General features: G+C 39.9%; 1 protein-coding gene across 2 annotated transcripts in view; it reads left to right on the plus strand.

Annotated features, from left to right (window-relative positions):
- EEIG2 (EEIG family member 2) overlaps window positions 1-2,785 on the plus strand; it is a 90,249-nt gene extending 87,464 nt beyond the window's left edge. For both annotated transcript variants that reach the window (XM_046645863.1, XM_046645862.1), the window contains exon 11: window positions 2,482-2,785. In XM_046645863.1, coding sequence (XP_046501819.1) covers window positions 2,482-2,524 — 43 coding nt within the window. In that variant the 3' untranslated portion in view covers window positions 2,525-2,785. The remainder of the gene's footprint in view (window positions 1-2,481) is intronic.
- Window positions 2,786-17,868: the final 15,083 nt, after the last annotated feature.

Below are 17,868 nucleotides of genomic sequence, written 5' to 3' on the forward strand. Positions count from 1 at the left end.
CTGCCCACCACACTCGTATACACAGGGCTCTACAACTAGTGGGTATTCATCAGAGAAGCTGATGTGTTGGCATTAGATCTAATCTGTGAGATAAACTGGTAACAACAATGAAACCAGAACCATTTACATAGGGCACAGAAGAGGCACAAGAACATAGTTCAGAAAGGGAACCCATGAGAACGAAGGGACCAGAGCGACCAGTGATAGAGGCTCTGTGAGGACTATCCGCAGTAACCCGGCTTCAGTCTAGTGACTGCACCTGGCCAGCCCAGGGTTGCTGACAGAGCTCTGCATGTGACTCTTTGCTTGCCTTTGGGACATTGAATTCCTGACAAGAAGTCTGCTTTTGTTTCTGTTTTTATGCCTCTGATTTGTCTTTCATCTCTGGCTGCTTTTAAGCTTTTTTCATTATCTCTGGTTTTTACTAGTTTGGTTATGGTGTCCCTTGAAGTGATTTTCTTTGTGTTTTTTTCTGCTTGGGGTTCTTTGAGCTTCTTGGATCTGTGGGTTTACAATTTTTATCAAATTTGGAAATTCTCCAGCCATTATTTCCTCCTCCCCTGCCCCACTTCTTCTGATATCCAGACCTACAAATTCTAGCCCCCAGCATCCCTGAGCTCTGACCGCTCCACTCAGAGAGACCACCTAGCTGTGTTGGGCTCTCCCTCCCTGTGCCACAGGCTGGGAGTATGCGACCTCGGGCAGCAAGCTGGGGCAGCTGTCTAGCTTTCTTCATTGATTTCCCTTCTCTCGGGACCAGTTCTGTGCTGCCTGTTGTCCAGTGTGTGAAACTGTCATTTCCTATGTTTTATCCAGTTTTTTAGTTATTTAAAGCAGGAGGGAAAGTCTGATTCCCATTGCTCCACCATTGCCAGAAGCAGACCCTTTTAGGGCATCTAAAAGCCAGCATGCAATGGTGCTCACCAAGGTTCCTTCGAGTTCTGATTATCTATAGCTATGAGTAGGTGTCACTGGCGTTCTGTTGCAGATTTTCTTATTTCTTCTCTAGAATGAATCAGAATGAACAGGAGTCTCTGAGCAATCAGCTGAGAAGTCCATGGTAGACTAGTAACCACTACTTTACTCCCATTTTTTAGAATTTCCTCTTAAAATTCCATTAAGGGTAGAGACCAGTCATGATGGTTGCTTCTGGTCTTACTGATCTTTGGCATACTCAGAGTAACATCTCGACAGATAAGAAGAAGAGTACCTGGGGATAACTTTGTAAGCAATAACACCCACTCTCCATGCAACACCACTTCAACTCTCCTCCTAATCACTCAAGAGGGAACAAGGAAAGGGTAGAATGATCTTCATGCAAAAATAAATCCAACTGCTGTCAAAAAACTGTGTTTTTACAGGCTTTTTACCTGTGTTTTTACAGGTAGAAAACCTTTATCTTCCCAGACCAAGAAACAGTAGAGGGTGCATGTCTGTTCATTCCATTATAACATAAGCCCAAGGTACTAGATGCGTCAACATTAACAAAAACCCTTCTATTGATGAGGCCACTACTTAATTTAAATATCTCTAGGTACTTTATTCACAAAGCTTGGAAATTTTAAGTCTTTAAGTATTCCCATATTTCATTCATAGAGGTCAGTTAGTACCTGGCATATTAGGTCAAAGACAAAGTTGCTATAAGAAAGAGACCCAAAAATACAGTGGCCGGGCCAATAGGACAGCTTTGCCTCAGAAGTCGACCCAGGTACCCTCCATTTTGTTCTTCACCATCCTCCATACCTGTGTTGTCAAAATTGGATTGCTACCAGTCCGAGGCAAGGAATTCCCTTTAAGCAAGTGAGACAGAACTTGTTGGTCTCCATTCACATTCCCTGAGGGAAAACTTAGTCACGTGGCCACACCTATCTACAAAGGAATTTAGAAAATATGGCCTCTAGCCAAGCAGCCTGTACCTAGCTAAAACTATGAAGAAGGGGAGAGTAGATTTGGGGGGACAAGCAGCTGTCTGCCAGACCAAGCCAGTGAAGCAGTACACGCCTTCTCAAGATCGTTTTCCCTTCAAATCTACATTGCACAGGTATAATTTACATTACTGACCACATAAAGGCATTTGCATATTGATTGAAAGAATTCTCGCATTTTCTAGGAAAATGCATTAAGGCACCATACTGCTAATGCAACTGAAAACTATCATCCATTAACTCAGTGTAAGAGCTGCTCTGGGAGGAGACTGGGTTAGGATTTATGTATAAACATGTTTGCCGGTATGTTGTTAGGGTAAGAATTTGGAAACATTCCTAGCTTATTGTGGGAATAAGTATGAGAGGATCAGGGACTAGACTAATCCAATGTATTAATTATAAACATTTACGATTTCAAGCATTTTTCTATCTGTGATGTCTTTAAACGTTGTGGAAATGAAATACCTAATGCACTATCTCTTTAGAGACGAGGTTAAGTAGAACTGTTTCAAACACTACAGCTCAAAATTCTGAAGGTTTTTTTCTCCTATTTTAGGATGGGGTCTGGAGCTTATGAACAAGTTGTGATCAAACGCTAGAAGTCAAGCTGGTGAACTGAAGCCTCCCTGTGGGTTTAAGATGTGGGCAATTCAGTAATCAAGGCACTTTACTCAAGTACTTATGAGAAAATGAACCTATTAAAAAAAATGAAGCACGTTCTTCTATCAGGAGGAAAGCCAAGGGGCTGGCCCCCTGGCCAAGTGGTTAAGTTCCTGCGTTCTGCTTTGGCAGCTCAGGGTTTCGCTGGTTCGGATCCTGGGCACGGACTTAGCACCACTCATCAAGCCATGCTGAGGCGGCATCCCACATAGCACAACCAGAAGGAGCTGCAACTAGAATATACAACTGTGTACTGGGGGGCTTTGGGGAGAAGAAGAAGAAAAAAAATGATTGGCAACAGATGTTAGCTCAGGTGCCAATCTTTAAAAAAAAAAAAAAAGAAAAAAGAGGAAAGCCAACACTGAGCTCTTCTCTGAAAGTGCCCACCGCTGTCCTTTCTCTGCCACCAAAAGGGAGCATCCCGTGGTAGCATCAAGGCAGCGTGCCATGTGTCTGCAGGGACATGGCTTCTGTGGTCGCTGCACAGGGTATCAAAAAGCCCCCTTTTTCTTTCAAAACATCCTGGTGGGGAAAACAGCTCTGTACATCTGAGTCTAGTTTCAGTGTTGAAGTGTAAAACCTATGATAGAGACGCTCAACAGATTTGGCCTCTCATTATTTAATTTTGTGTTTGAGAGATAATAAGTGAAAGTGATTTAAACCCTGTAAATTCTGTCAAGATAGTTATAATTCCTGTGAAGGAAACCTTCCATATTATTCTGCCTAAAGTATTGTACTAAGTTCATTAACTCTTTCTGATATAAAGTGTGGGTGTTCATGCTTTTGGAAAATGTTATACTACAATTTAAATGTGTAGAATGCTTAATAATTCTAAACGTATCAGTCATAGATCGAATAACAAGTATGTTTAAGTCGGAGATACGTGAATGGGTATAATGCCATCATTATGCAGTCTGTATTGTTACTTATTGCAGGACTCCCACTAGACTATATAAGAGATTCAAGACAAGTCTAATAATCGATATGTTAGGCTACCAGAAGGCACCCTAACATAAGAGCCGTTTTATCTAACTGAGTAACGTCCGCTGATTTCAGAGTCAAAATTTAGAACAACAGGAGGAAAACTGTGATGTGGGCAGAAACAGAGCAGCCTTTTCCCTGTAAGCTGAGACTTATCTGAAACTGAAACTTATTCCAAGGAGGTGGTGGATAGAAGACAGGACAGCTGCATGATGTCTCTGCTGTGGACCTGTGGTTTTCTGTTTTAGCGCCCCTTGATCAGATGCTCTTTTCCCTTCTTTACTATGTCAGAAGTTCATTGTTTTGAGGTAAGAACGGAGTATAACATGCATCACATAGAGCTTTTAAAACAGTGTCTGATCTGGATCAGGATTTACAGCCCAGCAGAGGAACCTTAGGAGTTTTTCTGGTCTTACATCACAGTTTCTGTGTGCAACGATCTCAGCCATCTTGGAATCGCTTGGTCCCTGAAGAAAAATGTAGATTGTACAGAACCAGTAATACCCAGTCCTTCCTTTCACCATGTCCAAGAAAGGTAATATGTTAGAATAGAATTGCTTTGGTCTAGGTATTTTCATGTTGGCAACATAAGGGGAAAAATATATTATTTTTAAGAAAATATTATTTTAATATCCAAATTTAGAGATATGGAAAATTTTCCATAGTTCAGGTTAGGGCTTTTGTTTTTTAATATGTCAAGGATCAGGTATTCCAAATTAACCCAACACTACTTTTACAACAAACAGATTCTGAGATTTTTAAAGAGATGACACTCTAGTTTAGAACATTTGAATGTTGAGAGAGAAGGTTTTTTGAGTCATGCATTACACTTTATTTAAGATTTGTTTTAAAGAAAATAAAATTGACCCGAACATTTTATTATACCCAAGAAAAATGTTATCTTAAATGGTAAAGACTTGCTGTCTGAATAAACAAGTGATCTATTCATTATGTATTATGGGGGAAAAAAATCAAAGTTTTTAATAGAGATACGAAGATATTGTTTAGAGAGATATTTATTACGACATGTTTTAAAAACATATTTTTCTATTTTAAATATTATTTCTAGGCTATATTTTTTATTGGTGCTTCTGCAAATGATTTTGCAGTTTTGAAAATGATAATAGAAATAGGTTGTAAGGAGGTTCAGTGAGGACATTCTTCAGATGTGTCAAAGGTGCTGTCATCCGGGCACTGCCCTTCTTACTCATCCTTGGCTGCTCCTGGCCCAATACTTTTATACAAGACTAGCTGTCGGTATTGAAAATGATATAGAATTATTATTTAAAAACAAAATGTGGAGAGATTTTGAAAAGCATAAAAATCATACCTTTATAATTTTAGCAGCCACCAGATACATCTTGATTTATGCGATATATAACAAACATTTTAATAAATAGAAACATGGATTAGGAAGAGAAAAGATGGCAACATCCTGTGTAGTCAGTGAAAGTCTGGATTTATTCTACCCTATTTTGTGTTCCATCAGCATACTTCACAATCATATTTCATTACAGTCCTTCAAAATATTTGTTAAAGGTTGCCTACGTGTCACCTTACTTTCTAGTTTTTCTTTTTTTAGAGCATGTGCTGTTAAGATCTTAACCATATAGCTATTGAAAAAAATCTGCTTATTAAATACCAAATCCACTTTTGGTTCCAGTTTGAGTTTAGAAATTCAAATTTAAAACATTAGATCTCAGTAAATTGACTTTTAAGTATTTAACTCAAATTTCAAATTACCCACTCTCGGAGAATTTGCAGATGTATAACATTTTCTTTTTCTAATCCTGTTCCAGAGAAAAAGATTAATGGTATTTTAAAGCTATATATTTATGATCAGATAAGGAGGAGTCTTAAATACCTTGTTTGGGAGAAATACAGAGGCTGGTCAGGAGCCCACTTCCTGTGACTTGTGCTGCTGTCCGAGACCAGAGAGGATGTGAAGGGTGCAAAGGGCAGAGAAGGCCCTGGGCCATCGGGTTACCCTTTGCTGGTTAACTCCTCTTTGTGTGGTGTTGAAGGCTCCTGTATACAAACAACTAATGTGGATTAGTACTTATAATCTGAGAAAGTCTTGACCAAGAATCCTAAAGTACACCATCCCATTCCAGTAAAATACTGTCAGAGTAGTGATATCCAAAGTAGATTCTTCTGTATGTGCTTTTTTTTTTTCGTGAAAACTGTGAGCCACAGAGGTCCACCACTTAGTCCATTTGTTGCAAAAGGAAATAAGTCTCCTACTAGCCTCCAGTCAAAACATATTCAGATAGCAATGAGTTTTAATAAATGAAAACATCCAGAAGTAATTTTAGACTTTGAGATTTCATGCTAACTAGACCGCCTTGCAAGCTCAAGCTGACAGTACTATTAAATACTTCATTGAAGTACTCTGAAGTGTTAGGCTTCCAGTATATATAATAATGCTCTGAAAGAGACTGGGCTCATATGATGGGGTTGCATTATATTTGAACAGGTCTTTAACTAGGGCAGTTCAGAAGTTATGCTTGGTCAGTTCTCCTAGATGGTACGTCATGTGAATATCATCAAGTGCTGTAGTTGAAATTGTGTTATGCCACTACTCATATGTTGGCTTAGGTACTGTGCATAATTTTAATAGCTGAGATGTTAAAGAATATGAAGTCTAAAAATATAAAGGATGAAATATGCCTATATTAACCCTATTTTAAGACTGCTCTGGAAATAAAGGCCTTATTATTCCCTTATATATGTGACTTTTCATAGGATAATATATACACAGTATATTTTAAATGGTTGTGTGGGTGGTCTCTAGCTACTCCCTGTATGACAAACTTGGCAAAATTTTTAATTTACATGGACATCATACTCTGCATTTACAAATGTTTATTTTCATCTTATGGATATAACAAAGAAAATTCTATTCCTGATATTCATTGACCAAATCTCATGCAGAGGAAGACATTTAGGGTATATTCAGTTTGATTGTTTTTTGGAAATTCATCTGATTTTTGGGATCACCTTCCTCTGATGCATTTACTTGATCCTCTGAAAGCTGATACAGTTGTAGTAATCATGTAAATGTTTAAGAAAAAAATATTGACTGAAGTGATTCCATTAGTATTCTGTGCTGATACTTGGAGAATGACCTTCATATTTATATATTTCTTTGTTTTAACTGTACAACTATAAATACAGGAAATGTTTCCCTTTTTTTTTACAAAAGATAATTTTTTATTGTAAAGTATTTGTAATAATGTAAAGGTGAATCTTATACATGTTCAATAAAAATTACCTTAAGTTTAGAATGTTGTTTATACTCTAAAATTTTAGTTAAGATTCTGTCAGATTCTTGCCAAGATCAAAAAACAGAAGTGAAAGGACCAGTAGAACTTTTTCGTGAGAGTTTCCCTTTCTTTCCTACCAGGTGGCACGGCACAGACTTGACTGCCTCCAGGGAAAGACATTTCTTTGAACCCTGAAGCAACCCTGGCATGGGCATGGAAATGAGCATGGACTTTGGAATCAGACAGACCAGAGTCTGAATTCAAACTCCCCTCTGAACCTGTTTTCTAATCTAGGGTGGAGATTAAACCACTAAGGCTTTTAGGTTGTGATGAAGAACACATGAGCTAGTATTAAAAATATGCCACTTTTATCAAACTGTTTTATCGAACCAAAATGTGCCTTTGTGTAGCACCTACATACATATCTTAATTCTAATGTTAGTCACATAGAAGATGGTCAATAAATGAGCCACTATTAGAGGTTAAGATCATCAAATAATATTCAGGGTCACCACACCTTTGTACAGACTGTTCTTCCCTTTGACTAGAAGTCCTCTCAGAGAAGAAAAACAATGCCAACACACTCCCTCTGCTGATGTTCGAATTAAAATAGCAATTTAAAGTTAATAAAGAACTTTAGGTTCAGTATGAGTTTGAACCCAGATCTTTCTCTGCAGATTTTCATGGCTACCCTGGACAGTGCTGATTATGAACGGTTATGTGAGTTAAGGAGAAAGCACCCTACTGGCTAGCAGAGTGGGTGGGGTATGAGCACTCTAGGGAAGCCCTCAAACCTCCTACCCAGCACAGAGGATCTGCCCCCTAGACCTCCCTGCTCACATCTCAGGCATGGAGTTCCCAGGCCCAGCCTTCTTGTTATGACTTACACCACCTTTCCTCAACACCTAGTTTTTCTCTCCCTTTCTCCCTCTATCCTACTCTCTTTCTCTTTTGCCTTATTTTACCTTTTCCTTCTTGTATCTCCATATCATATACCTGGTAGCAGCACACAGAAGAAAGGAAATGAACTCTTTCCAATTGCATGATATGAAATCTGGGAGAGGGGCCAGCCTGGTGGCGCAGCAGTTAAGTTTGCACATTCCAGTTTGGCAGCCTGAGGTTCTCCAGTTCGGATCCAGGGTGTGGACATGGCATCACTTGGCAAGCCATGCTGTGGTAGGCGTCCCACATAGAAAGTAGAGAAAGATGGGCACGGATGTTAGCTCAGGGCCAGTCTTCCTCAGCAAAAAGAGGAGGATTGGTAGTGGATGTTAGCTCAGGGCTGGGCTAGTCTTCCTCCAAAAAAAAAAATCTGGTGGAGTAACAAAAATTTAGGAAACATATAAACAGGAAAGGCTAAAATTTAGACATCCCCAGAGTCAGTGATCTCTATCCCATATGGACCTACATAATAAGGAGTGTCAGAGACTTTCCTGTATGAATTAGTTTAGACCCCATTCCTGTGCAATTACAACTAAGCTAAGTTGAGATGTCTCCTCAACCATTTACCTTAAGAAATTGACTTCTCCACTTACATCAATGCATAGATCCTCCAGACAGAAAGTCAACAAGGAAATAGTGGATTTAAATGAAAAACTAAAATAGATAGACTTAATAGAAATATATAGAACACTCCATCCAAAAACAGCAGAATACACATTCTTCTCAAGTGCACATGGAACATTCTCAAGGATAGACTATATTTTGGGAAACAAGGGGAGCATCAATAAATTTAAGAAGATTGAATTCATATCAAGCATCTTTTCTAGCCATAATACTACAAAACTAGAAATGAACTACAAGAAAAAAGCTGGGATAGGGACAAATATGTGGAGACTGAACAACATGCTACTGAACAATCAATGGATTATTGAAGAAATTAAAGGAGAAATCAAAAAATATCTAGACACAAATGAAAATGAAAATACACCATACCAACTCTTATGGGATGCAGCAAAAGCAGTCCTGAGAGGAAAATTCATAGCAATACAGGCCCACCTTAACAAACAAGAAAAATCCCAAATAAGTAATCTCAAACTACACCTAACTGAGTTAGAAAAAGAACAAAGCCCAAAGTCAGCAGAAGGAAGGAAATAATAAAAATTAGAGCAGAAGTAAATTAATTTGAAATAAAAAAACAGTAGAAAGGATCAATGAAACAAAGACCTGGTTCTTTGAGAAGATAAACAAAATTGAGAAACCCTTAGCCAGACTCACTAAGAAAAAAAGAGAGAAGGCTCAAATAAATAAAATTAGAAATGAAAGAGGAGAAATTACAACAGATACCAGAGAAATACAAAAGAATATAAGAGGATACTATGAAAAACTGTATGCCAACAAATTGGATAACCTAGAAGAAATGGATAAATTCTTAGACTCATACAACTTCCCAAAACTGAATCAAGAAGAAATAGAGAATCCGAATAGACCAATCACAAGTAAAGAGATTGAAACAAAAACCTCCCAAAAAATAAAAGCCCAGGACCAGATAGCTTCTCTGGAGAATTCAACTGAACATTCGAAGATTTAATAGCTACCCTTCTCAAACTATTCCAAAAAGTTGAAGAAGACACAACACTTCCTAACGTATTTTACAAGCCCAGCATCACCCTGATCCCAAAGCTAGACCAGGACAACACAAAGAAGGAAAATTACAGGTCAATATTGCTGATGAATATAGATGCAAAAATCCTCAACAAAATATTGGCTAACTGAATACAATACATTAAAAAAATCATACACCATGATCAAGTGGGATTTATACCAGGGATGCAGGGATGGTTCAACATCCACAAATCAATCAGTGTGATACACCTCATTAACAAAAGGAGAAATAAAAACCACATGATCATCTCAATAGACACAGAGAAAGGATTTGACAAGATCCAACATCCATTTATGATAAAAACTCTCAATAAAATGGGTATAAAAGGAAAGTACCTCAACATAATAAAGCAATACATGACAAAAGCACAGCAAACATCATACTCAATGGGGAAAAAACTGAATGCCATCCCTCTGAAAATACGAACAAGACAAGGACACCCTCTATCACCACTCTTATTCAACATAGTACTGGAGGTTTTGACCAGAGCAATCAGGCAAGAAAAAGAAAGAAAAGGAATCCAAATAGGCAACGAGGAAGTGAAACTCTCACTGTTTGCAGATGACATGATGCTATAAAGAGAAAACCCTAAAGAACCCATCAGAAAACTATTAGAAATAATCAACAACTACAGCAAAGTTGCAGGGTACAAAATCAACTTACAAAAATCAGTTGCATTTCTATATTCTAATAATGAACAGAAAGAGAACTCAAGAATTCAATTCCATTTACAGTCTCAACAAAAAGAATAAAATATCTAGGAATAAATTTAACCAAGGAAGCAAAAGACCTATACAATGAAAACTTTAAGACATTATTGGAAGAAATCGAGGATGATATAAAGAAATGCAAAGTTACTCCATGCAAATGGATTGGAAGAATAAATATAGTTAAAATATTTACCTAAATATTTACCATACTACCTAAAGCAATCTACAAATTCAATGCAATCCCAATCAGAATCACAATGATATTCTCCACAGAAATAGAACAAAGAATTCTAAAATTCATATGGGGCAACTAAAGACGTCGAATAAGGGGCAAGCCTGGTGGTGCAGTGGTTAAGTTCGCACGTTCCACTTCTGCAGCCCAGGGTTCGCCGGTTCAGGTCCCAGGTGCGGACATGGCACCACTTGGCAAAAGCCATGCTGTGGTAGGCGTCCCACATAGAAAGTAGAGGAAGATGGGCATGGATGTTAGCTCAGGGCCAGTCTTCCTCAGCAAAAAGAGGAGGATTGGCAGCAGATGTTAGCTCAGGGCTAATGTTCCTCAAAAAAAAAGAGACCCCCAAATAAGTAAAGCAATCCTGAGAAAAAAGAACAAAGCTGGAGGCATCACAATCCCTCACTCCAAAATATACTACAAAGCTATAGTAACTAAAACAGCATGGTACTGGTACAAAAACAGACACACAGATCAATGGAATAGAATTGAAAGCCCAGAAATAAAACCACACATCTATGGACAGCTAATCTTCAACAAAGGAGCTGAGAACATACAAGGAGAAAGGACTCTCTTCAATAAATGATGTTGGGAAAACTGGACAGCCACATGTAAAGAAGGAAAGTAAACCATTATCTTTTGCCATATACAAAATTAACTCAAAATGGATTAAAGACTTGAAGGTAAGACCTGAAACCATGAAACTCCCAGAAGAAAATATAGGCAGTATACTCCTTGACATCAGTCTTAGAAGGATCTTTTCAAACACGATGTCTACTTGATCAAGGGAAACAAAAGGAAAAATAAACACGCGGAACTTCCTCAGACTACAGAGCTTATGCAAGGAAAAGGAAACCAGGAATAAAACAAAAAGACAACCCACCAAGTGGGAGAAGATATTTGTAAATCATATATCCAACCAGCAGTTAATCTCCAAAATATATAAAGAACTCACACAACTCAACAACAAAAAAAAACAGACAACCAGGTTGATCAAAAACTGGGCAGAGGATATGATCAGACATTTTTCCAAAGATGTACAGATGGAGCCGGCCCAGTGACGCAGCAGTTAAGTTCACACATTCCGCTTCTCGGCAGCCTGGGGTTCGCCGGTTCGGATCCCAGGTGTGGACATGGCACTGCTTGGCAAACCATGCTGTGGTAGGCGTCCCACATACAAAGTAGAGGAAGATGGGCACGCATGTTAGCTCAGGGCCAGCCTTCCTCAGCAAAAAAGAGGAGGACTGGCAGTAGTTAGCTCAGGGCTAATCTTCCTCAAAAAAAAAAAAACATATACAGATAGCCAATAGGCACATGAAAAGATGCTCAACATCACTAATCATCAGGGAAATGCAAATGAAAACAACTCTAAAATATGACCTTACAACTGTTAGAATGGCTGTAATCACCAAGACAAAAAATAACACATGTTGGAGAGGTTGTGGAGGAAAGGGAACCCTCATATACCGCTGGTGGGAAGGCAAACTGGTGCAGCCACTATGGAAAACAGTATAGAGATTTCTCAGAAAATTAAAAATAGAAATACCATACAACCTAGCTATCCACTACTGGGTATTTATCCAAAAAACTTGAAATCAAGAATTCAAAGAGATTTATGCACCCCTGTGTTCATTGCAGCCTTACTCACAATAGCCAAGATGTGAAAGCAACCCAAGTGCCCATCAACTGATGACTGGATAACGAAGATGTGATACATATACAATGGAATATTACTCAGCCATAAAAAAGACAAAATCATCCCATTCACAACAACATGGATGGACCTTGAGGGTATTATGTGAAGCAAAATAAGCCAGACAGAGAAAGACAAACAAACATAAGATCTCACTCATATGTGGAAGACAAACCAACACATGGACAAAGAGAAGAGTTTAGTGGTTACCAGAGGGGGTTGGCGGGTGGGCACAAGGGGTGAAGGGGCACATTTATATGGTGACTGACAAATAATAATGTACAACTGAAATTTCACAATGTTATAAACTATTATGACCTTGATAAAATAAAGAAATTGACTTCACCACTAGATCTTTAAACCATTTCAGCAGCAATTTTCCTCAGTATGCATTGCAAAAAATTTTAAACTTCTAGAGAAAATTGGCATAACTAATGTTTTTGTGTATTATTTATATCAAGAAGTCCTCACAGCAAATGAGTGTGTTTACTTTAAGTGGGCAGAGTGTGCCACCTTCTGGCATTGAACTTCAGTGGTTCAGTTCAAATCTCCTTGCATGTGAGTGATGCTGTGTCTACTCTTCTTTCCCCTGTATTCTGTGGAATAAAGACCAAGGGAAAAACACATATTTTTTCAGTACTAATTTGAAATACTTGTGAAAAGATTATGAAGCATTGCATACTTTGGTTACATAAGGTAAGACTGTTTTCCTTTAGTATGGGATTTATGATAGATTCTGTCAATTCAGTTCGATGAGGATCCCTACTGGAAAGGACATGGTGGTCAGCAAGACGAAGAGCTTCCACAGGGACGAGGCAGAACAAAGTCATAGCACTGGAAAAACACAGAGCCTATTCAGTGAAAGCAAAGAATCTGATAGAGTCAAGGATGAGGTGTGGAAGTATGGAGCAATGCAGTGTTTCTGGGGAAGCCAATAAAATGATCGGAGCTTAATCTGACTAATTCTAGCTAGCGTCACAGGATGCAGGATGAAATGGAGTAGGCTGGGATAACGGCAGCAGTGCAGACAAAGAGTACATACAAGTTGCCAGGAACGGTAAGAACCCAGCAGATAACCGCGAAGAGGACATTGACAATTTTCATAAGAGGTGTATAACCAGCATACACTGGCTTCAAAAACTAGTTGCAAATGAGGTGAAATAAACATTTGCTGTACCAGTTTATGACTTCTAGCTCCTACCAGCTTGTTTGCTAGATCTTAGCAATACTCCTAAGTATTCTCTATTTCAGGATATCCCCAAAGATATGTGTCATATACAGTGCTAAACCACGTTGGCCATAGTAAACACCTAGCATCCTCCATGAAAGTAGAATCAAGATCCCACCTTGCCACTGCCGGTGCTCAGTCCACAGGACCAGGTGTAGCGAGGTGATTTTGTTGGCACCCAAACTCTAGCTGAGAGAATTACTTTCATTTGGAGTTATTCCCCGATAATCACTGACAGACTTGAGAGCCCCAGGGGCTAAGAGCCATATTTTAAAGAGAGCTCAACTGCTGGGTATGCTGTAAGTAAACGAAGGTTGGAAAGAAGAAAACAGAGGCGAGAAAAGGGTGGGGAGGAGTAAGAAGCTGTGGGATGTTGAGACTGGCTGCTGCTGTGTGGAAGTGTTTGTGAGTCTCCTGGAGATGCTGAGGGGCAGTGCTTCACATCTCAATTATGTGGAAACAGAACTTGAAGGCTGGGAGTGCTGTGAGAACTCAAGCTTCGAGGAAATCACAGGCTTCAAAAGTCTTTAAAAGGCTTTTGGAGTCGCCCAGACCATGGAAATAGGAATTTGGAGACAAATCTTACTCCGATCTCAAGGGCCAGAGGAGGTTCCAGCTAATATCTGGTAACACAAATTTCACACCGACGCTAGAGGGGTAGGTGGTGGTGATGGCGGTGGTGGTGGTGAGAACTTTCTCTCCAAGGAAAATCTGCAGATGAAACTCTGCCTCCTACGGAACCACATTTTTCATTGCCGTACAGTGCAGTTTAATTCCTTGGGGCAAAGGCATCTTAAGTTCCTGTTCTTGAGGCCTCTATATTTACAAAAAGATGTGGCCCATTCAAGTGGTTTTCTTAGAAAAAGGAACAACCTGCCCCCCGAAAAGCCCACTGGTTCTTGCAAAACTGGATTCCCCTTGTAGTTAATTGGGAAGAAACATAAGAAACCTTTGACAGTTGTTTCTAGGGAATGAAATGGAGGGGGGTGGGGAGGTGAACTGTTGAGGAACATTTAATTTCTTCTTTCCATCTTTATGAGCAGTCTGGAATTTTTTAGCATGAACCTGCATGACTGTTAATGTTTTGTAAAGAGGTACATGTAATCTTTAAAAAGAATGGAGTACAAATGATTGGGAATGAATTTATAAAATATATTGCTAATGATAAAGGTGCATCAAAATATATAGTGAATACCACATATGTAAAGTAATTAATTGATATCAAAAAATAGACATTTTATCCACAGGAATTCTACGAGGAATGCTGGGCAGGGCTGCTCCCTTCAAGAGAAGCAGTGAATTTGAGAGGCAGGCTCCCAAGATGGCGATGGAGGCCAGATATTAAGGAAAAAGTTTAAAGTCTTTATTATAAAGTTTCCTTTAAATTCTATAAAGTTCTGAATTGTGTTAATTTTTACAGTATTACTTTTAAAATTTTATTTTTTTAGATTATAGAAAAAAATGCAGTTTTTGATTGGCAGGATTGTTTTTTGTTTGTTTGTTTTTGGAGGAAGAGGAGCAACCACCTTCCCCACCAAGGTTTCAAACCTCTTAAGGTCAGGTTTCAGCCGGAGGCCGCGGTTAAGACTGCTTCCCTCCTCCCCCGGAGGCTCTGCCACCAAAGGCTGCTCAAACCACAGGACCTAACGCAGCGCGGAGCCCTGGTTTTATGACATGGCAAATCAGCTTTACCCAACATGTAAGGCACAATCTGGAACCAGAAGGAGTTCTCCAACAAAAGAGCAAAGGGAAGACTTATTAAAGAAATTATATAAAAGCATTTCTCCAGATAGAATGGGCCTACTGATATGCATCCCCCCACATGGAGGGAAAAAGCCCACTCATACTAAGGCGTATGATTGTGACATTTCAGATATTAAGATAGGATAAACATTTTCAGACATTCAAGAATAAAAAATTTCTTTTATGTCCTCTTTCTCAAGAAGCTCCGGGACAATTATGCTCAGAAATGCAGAGATAAAGGACTGACCATCCAGCAGTGCGCCCTGGGGGTCAGGTTTCCAATGAGCTGGGGATGCCCCAGGAGGGGTGGTAAAGAGACAGCAGATGGCAAGTCTCACAGGGGCAGTGGCTGGAGAGGACTAGACTCATTTCAGCAGCTCTCTGTAGGTATCTGTGAGACACTTGAGATCTGGTTGACAATATGCAACCCATTCTGTTCATAGAGCAGAGAAGATTCTATACATACAAAAGGTAGGTTTGCCAGTTTTATTTTTTTAACTAATTGGGTGTTTGACCATGCTGCCTCAGAACCTTGTAGAATGATTGTGTTCACTTTCCAGGTCTGCAATATGCTTCACTATGGAAATTGGCTGCCTGGATACAAGAATGAGCCTTATTCTCCAGAATGGATACTGAAATTATCTGACACTCCTAAGATTAACACAGCTACCTCAGACAGAACATTATGGACCAAACACTATTCTTAGTGCTTACAAGAATACCATGTGGTTACGGCCCCCATTATACACACAAGTGGGCTAAAAATTCCCTTAGCAAACCTGACTGTGGCTGCATTTATAGCAATAGGAAATAGTCTAATGTTTTTTCCCTTTAGAAAGACCTTGATTTCTTTTTTTCTTTGTTTTTTTTTTTTTTTGTTTTTTTTTTTGAGGAAGATTAGCCCTGAGCTAACTACTGCCAGTCCTCCTCTTTTTGCTGAGGAAGCCTGGCCCTGAGCTAACATGCGTGCCCATCTTGCTCTACTTTATATGTGGGACACCTACCACAGCATGGTGTGCCAAGCGGTGCCACGTCCACACCCAGGATCCCAACTGGTGAACCCCAGGCCGCCGAGAAGCTGAACGTGAGAACTTAATGGCTGCACCACCGGGCCGGCCCCTAGGCCTTGATTTCTGTAGTGCTGAAGAGTTAAGGCTATACGACGGGTCTGTAAACTATGGACAAAATCTGGCAGCTCTAATTAACATTTTAGTGGAACACAGCCACATCCACTCCTTTACATACTATCTATTGGCTGCTTTTCCACCCTAACTCAGTATGAAACAGTTGCAAAGTTGAAAAGATTTACTCTGACCCTACAAGAGCATTTGCTGACCCCTGGCTTAAAGCATTCATAAACCTTTCAATGGGCAAAGAAATGTCTGTATCAAATTGGGGGTTGGGGTCAAGACAAATGCCAAGAATGCAGGTACTGGAGTTACAGAGACTGGGTGGGGCCCTGAGGAAGAGATGGTTCCATCACTCAGGGTGGCCGTGAGCACTTAAAGGCATCTGGGAGGTGATTAAACTTGAAACAAAGATAAAGGGCTAGCTAGCCTTCTCTAGAAATCTTAGCTGTAACAAAGACCAACAAGAAAGATGCCCTAGGACAAAAGTTGTGGGAGGCCTAGAAATTTGAGGACACGCAGGGGGCCTTTTGTGAGGGTGCGGAGGGGTGGGAAAAGAAGTGTAAATCTCTAGATCATATGCTTTCAGCAGGGATTATCAGTGTAAGGATGTGGCAGGGAGGCATCTGATGGAGCAGTCTAGGAAATTTAAGGAGAGAACAGCTGGTTCCCTGGAGTCATGTGACTAATAGACTGTTCTCTTCTAGAATCTCTTCCCACCCACACCCCAAATCCACTTTCTCCTATAGTCATCTGTCACTTAGGGATGGGGTAAATTCTTAGGGATGTTTCCTTATGTAAATCCCATAGTGACATGAACTTGGATGGTACAGTCTACCATGCACCCAGGCTATATGGTCCTATTATGGGACCACTATCATATGTGGCCGTCACTGAGTGAAACATCGTTAGGCAGTGCATGACTGTATTAACCCCAAATATTCAGCTTGAGAATTACCGCACCCAGGAAGCCTCAGCCTGTTTCAAGTTATCAGGCTATTCCACTTGTAGCAAGTTGCCACATTGTCTTATCTTCCCTTATTCCTTGGCAGAAGGCCACCAAGTGGGCACACCGCCTCCCAGAACAAGAGTACACCTCCCAGCTTCCTTTGCTGCAAGGTGTGGCCATGAGACTTCAATCTGGTCAAGAAGTAGTAGTGGTGTTTAACTTGCAGAAAACCTTACCAGACAGCCAGCACATGCCCTTTGTCCCTTTTTCCTTTCTGCTGGTTTGGAATATGCAAGGGGTAGCGAAAGCTCAATCATCCATCTTTGTCGCTGATGAGCACACCCCGGACAGAACAGCAAGATGGACATATGGGTCCCTGTGGTACCAGAGCTGCCATGCATGGTTGGCTTACCTCTGTACTCCTGTGCCTCAGAAAGAAATACCTCTCCTTTAGACCATTGTTTTCCCCCATTGTATGAAGCTGCGTTTCTCTCTCCCACTGCTATTACCACCCCAATTCCAACCAGGAAGCTCTCAAAAGGGGTGGGTGCTCAAAAACTGTGGACTGTGGTTGCATCATGAAGAGATTTCCGTTCCCTTCAAACAACTGCCTTCCTCTTTTGTATGATGTTTTAGGCTAAGTATTACAGGTTAGAATTAAGCCCAAAAGTAGAGAACCCTAGAAAGATTTTTAAAGCGACTCTTACCCCATGGGGAAAGGTTTTAAAACAATTTGATAATTCACTTTT

This window comes from Equus quagga, chromosome 18 (genome assembly GCF_021613505.1).
Source record: "Equus quagga isolate Etosha38 chromosome 18, UCLA_HA_Equagga_1.0, whole genome shotgun sequence".
In the NCBI taxonomy this organism is placed as follows: domain Eukaryota; kingdom Metazoa; phylum Chordata; class Mammalia; order Perissodactyla; family Equidae; genus Equus; species Equus quagga.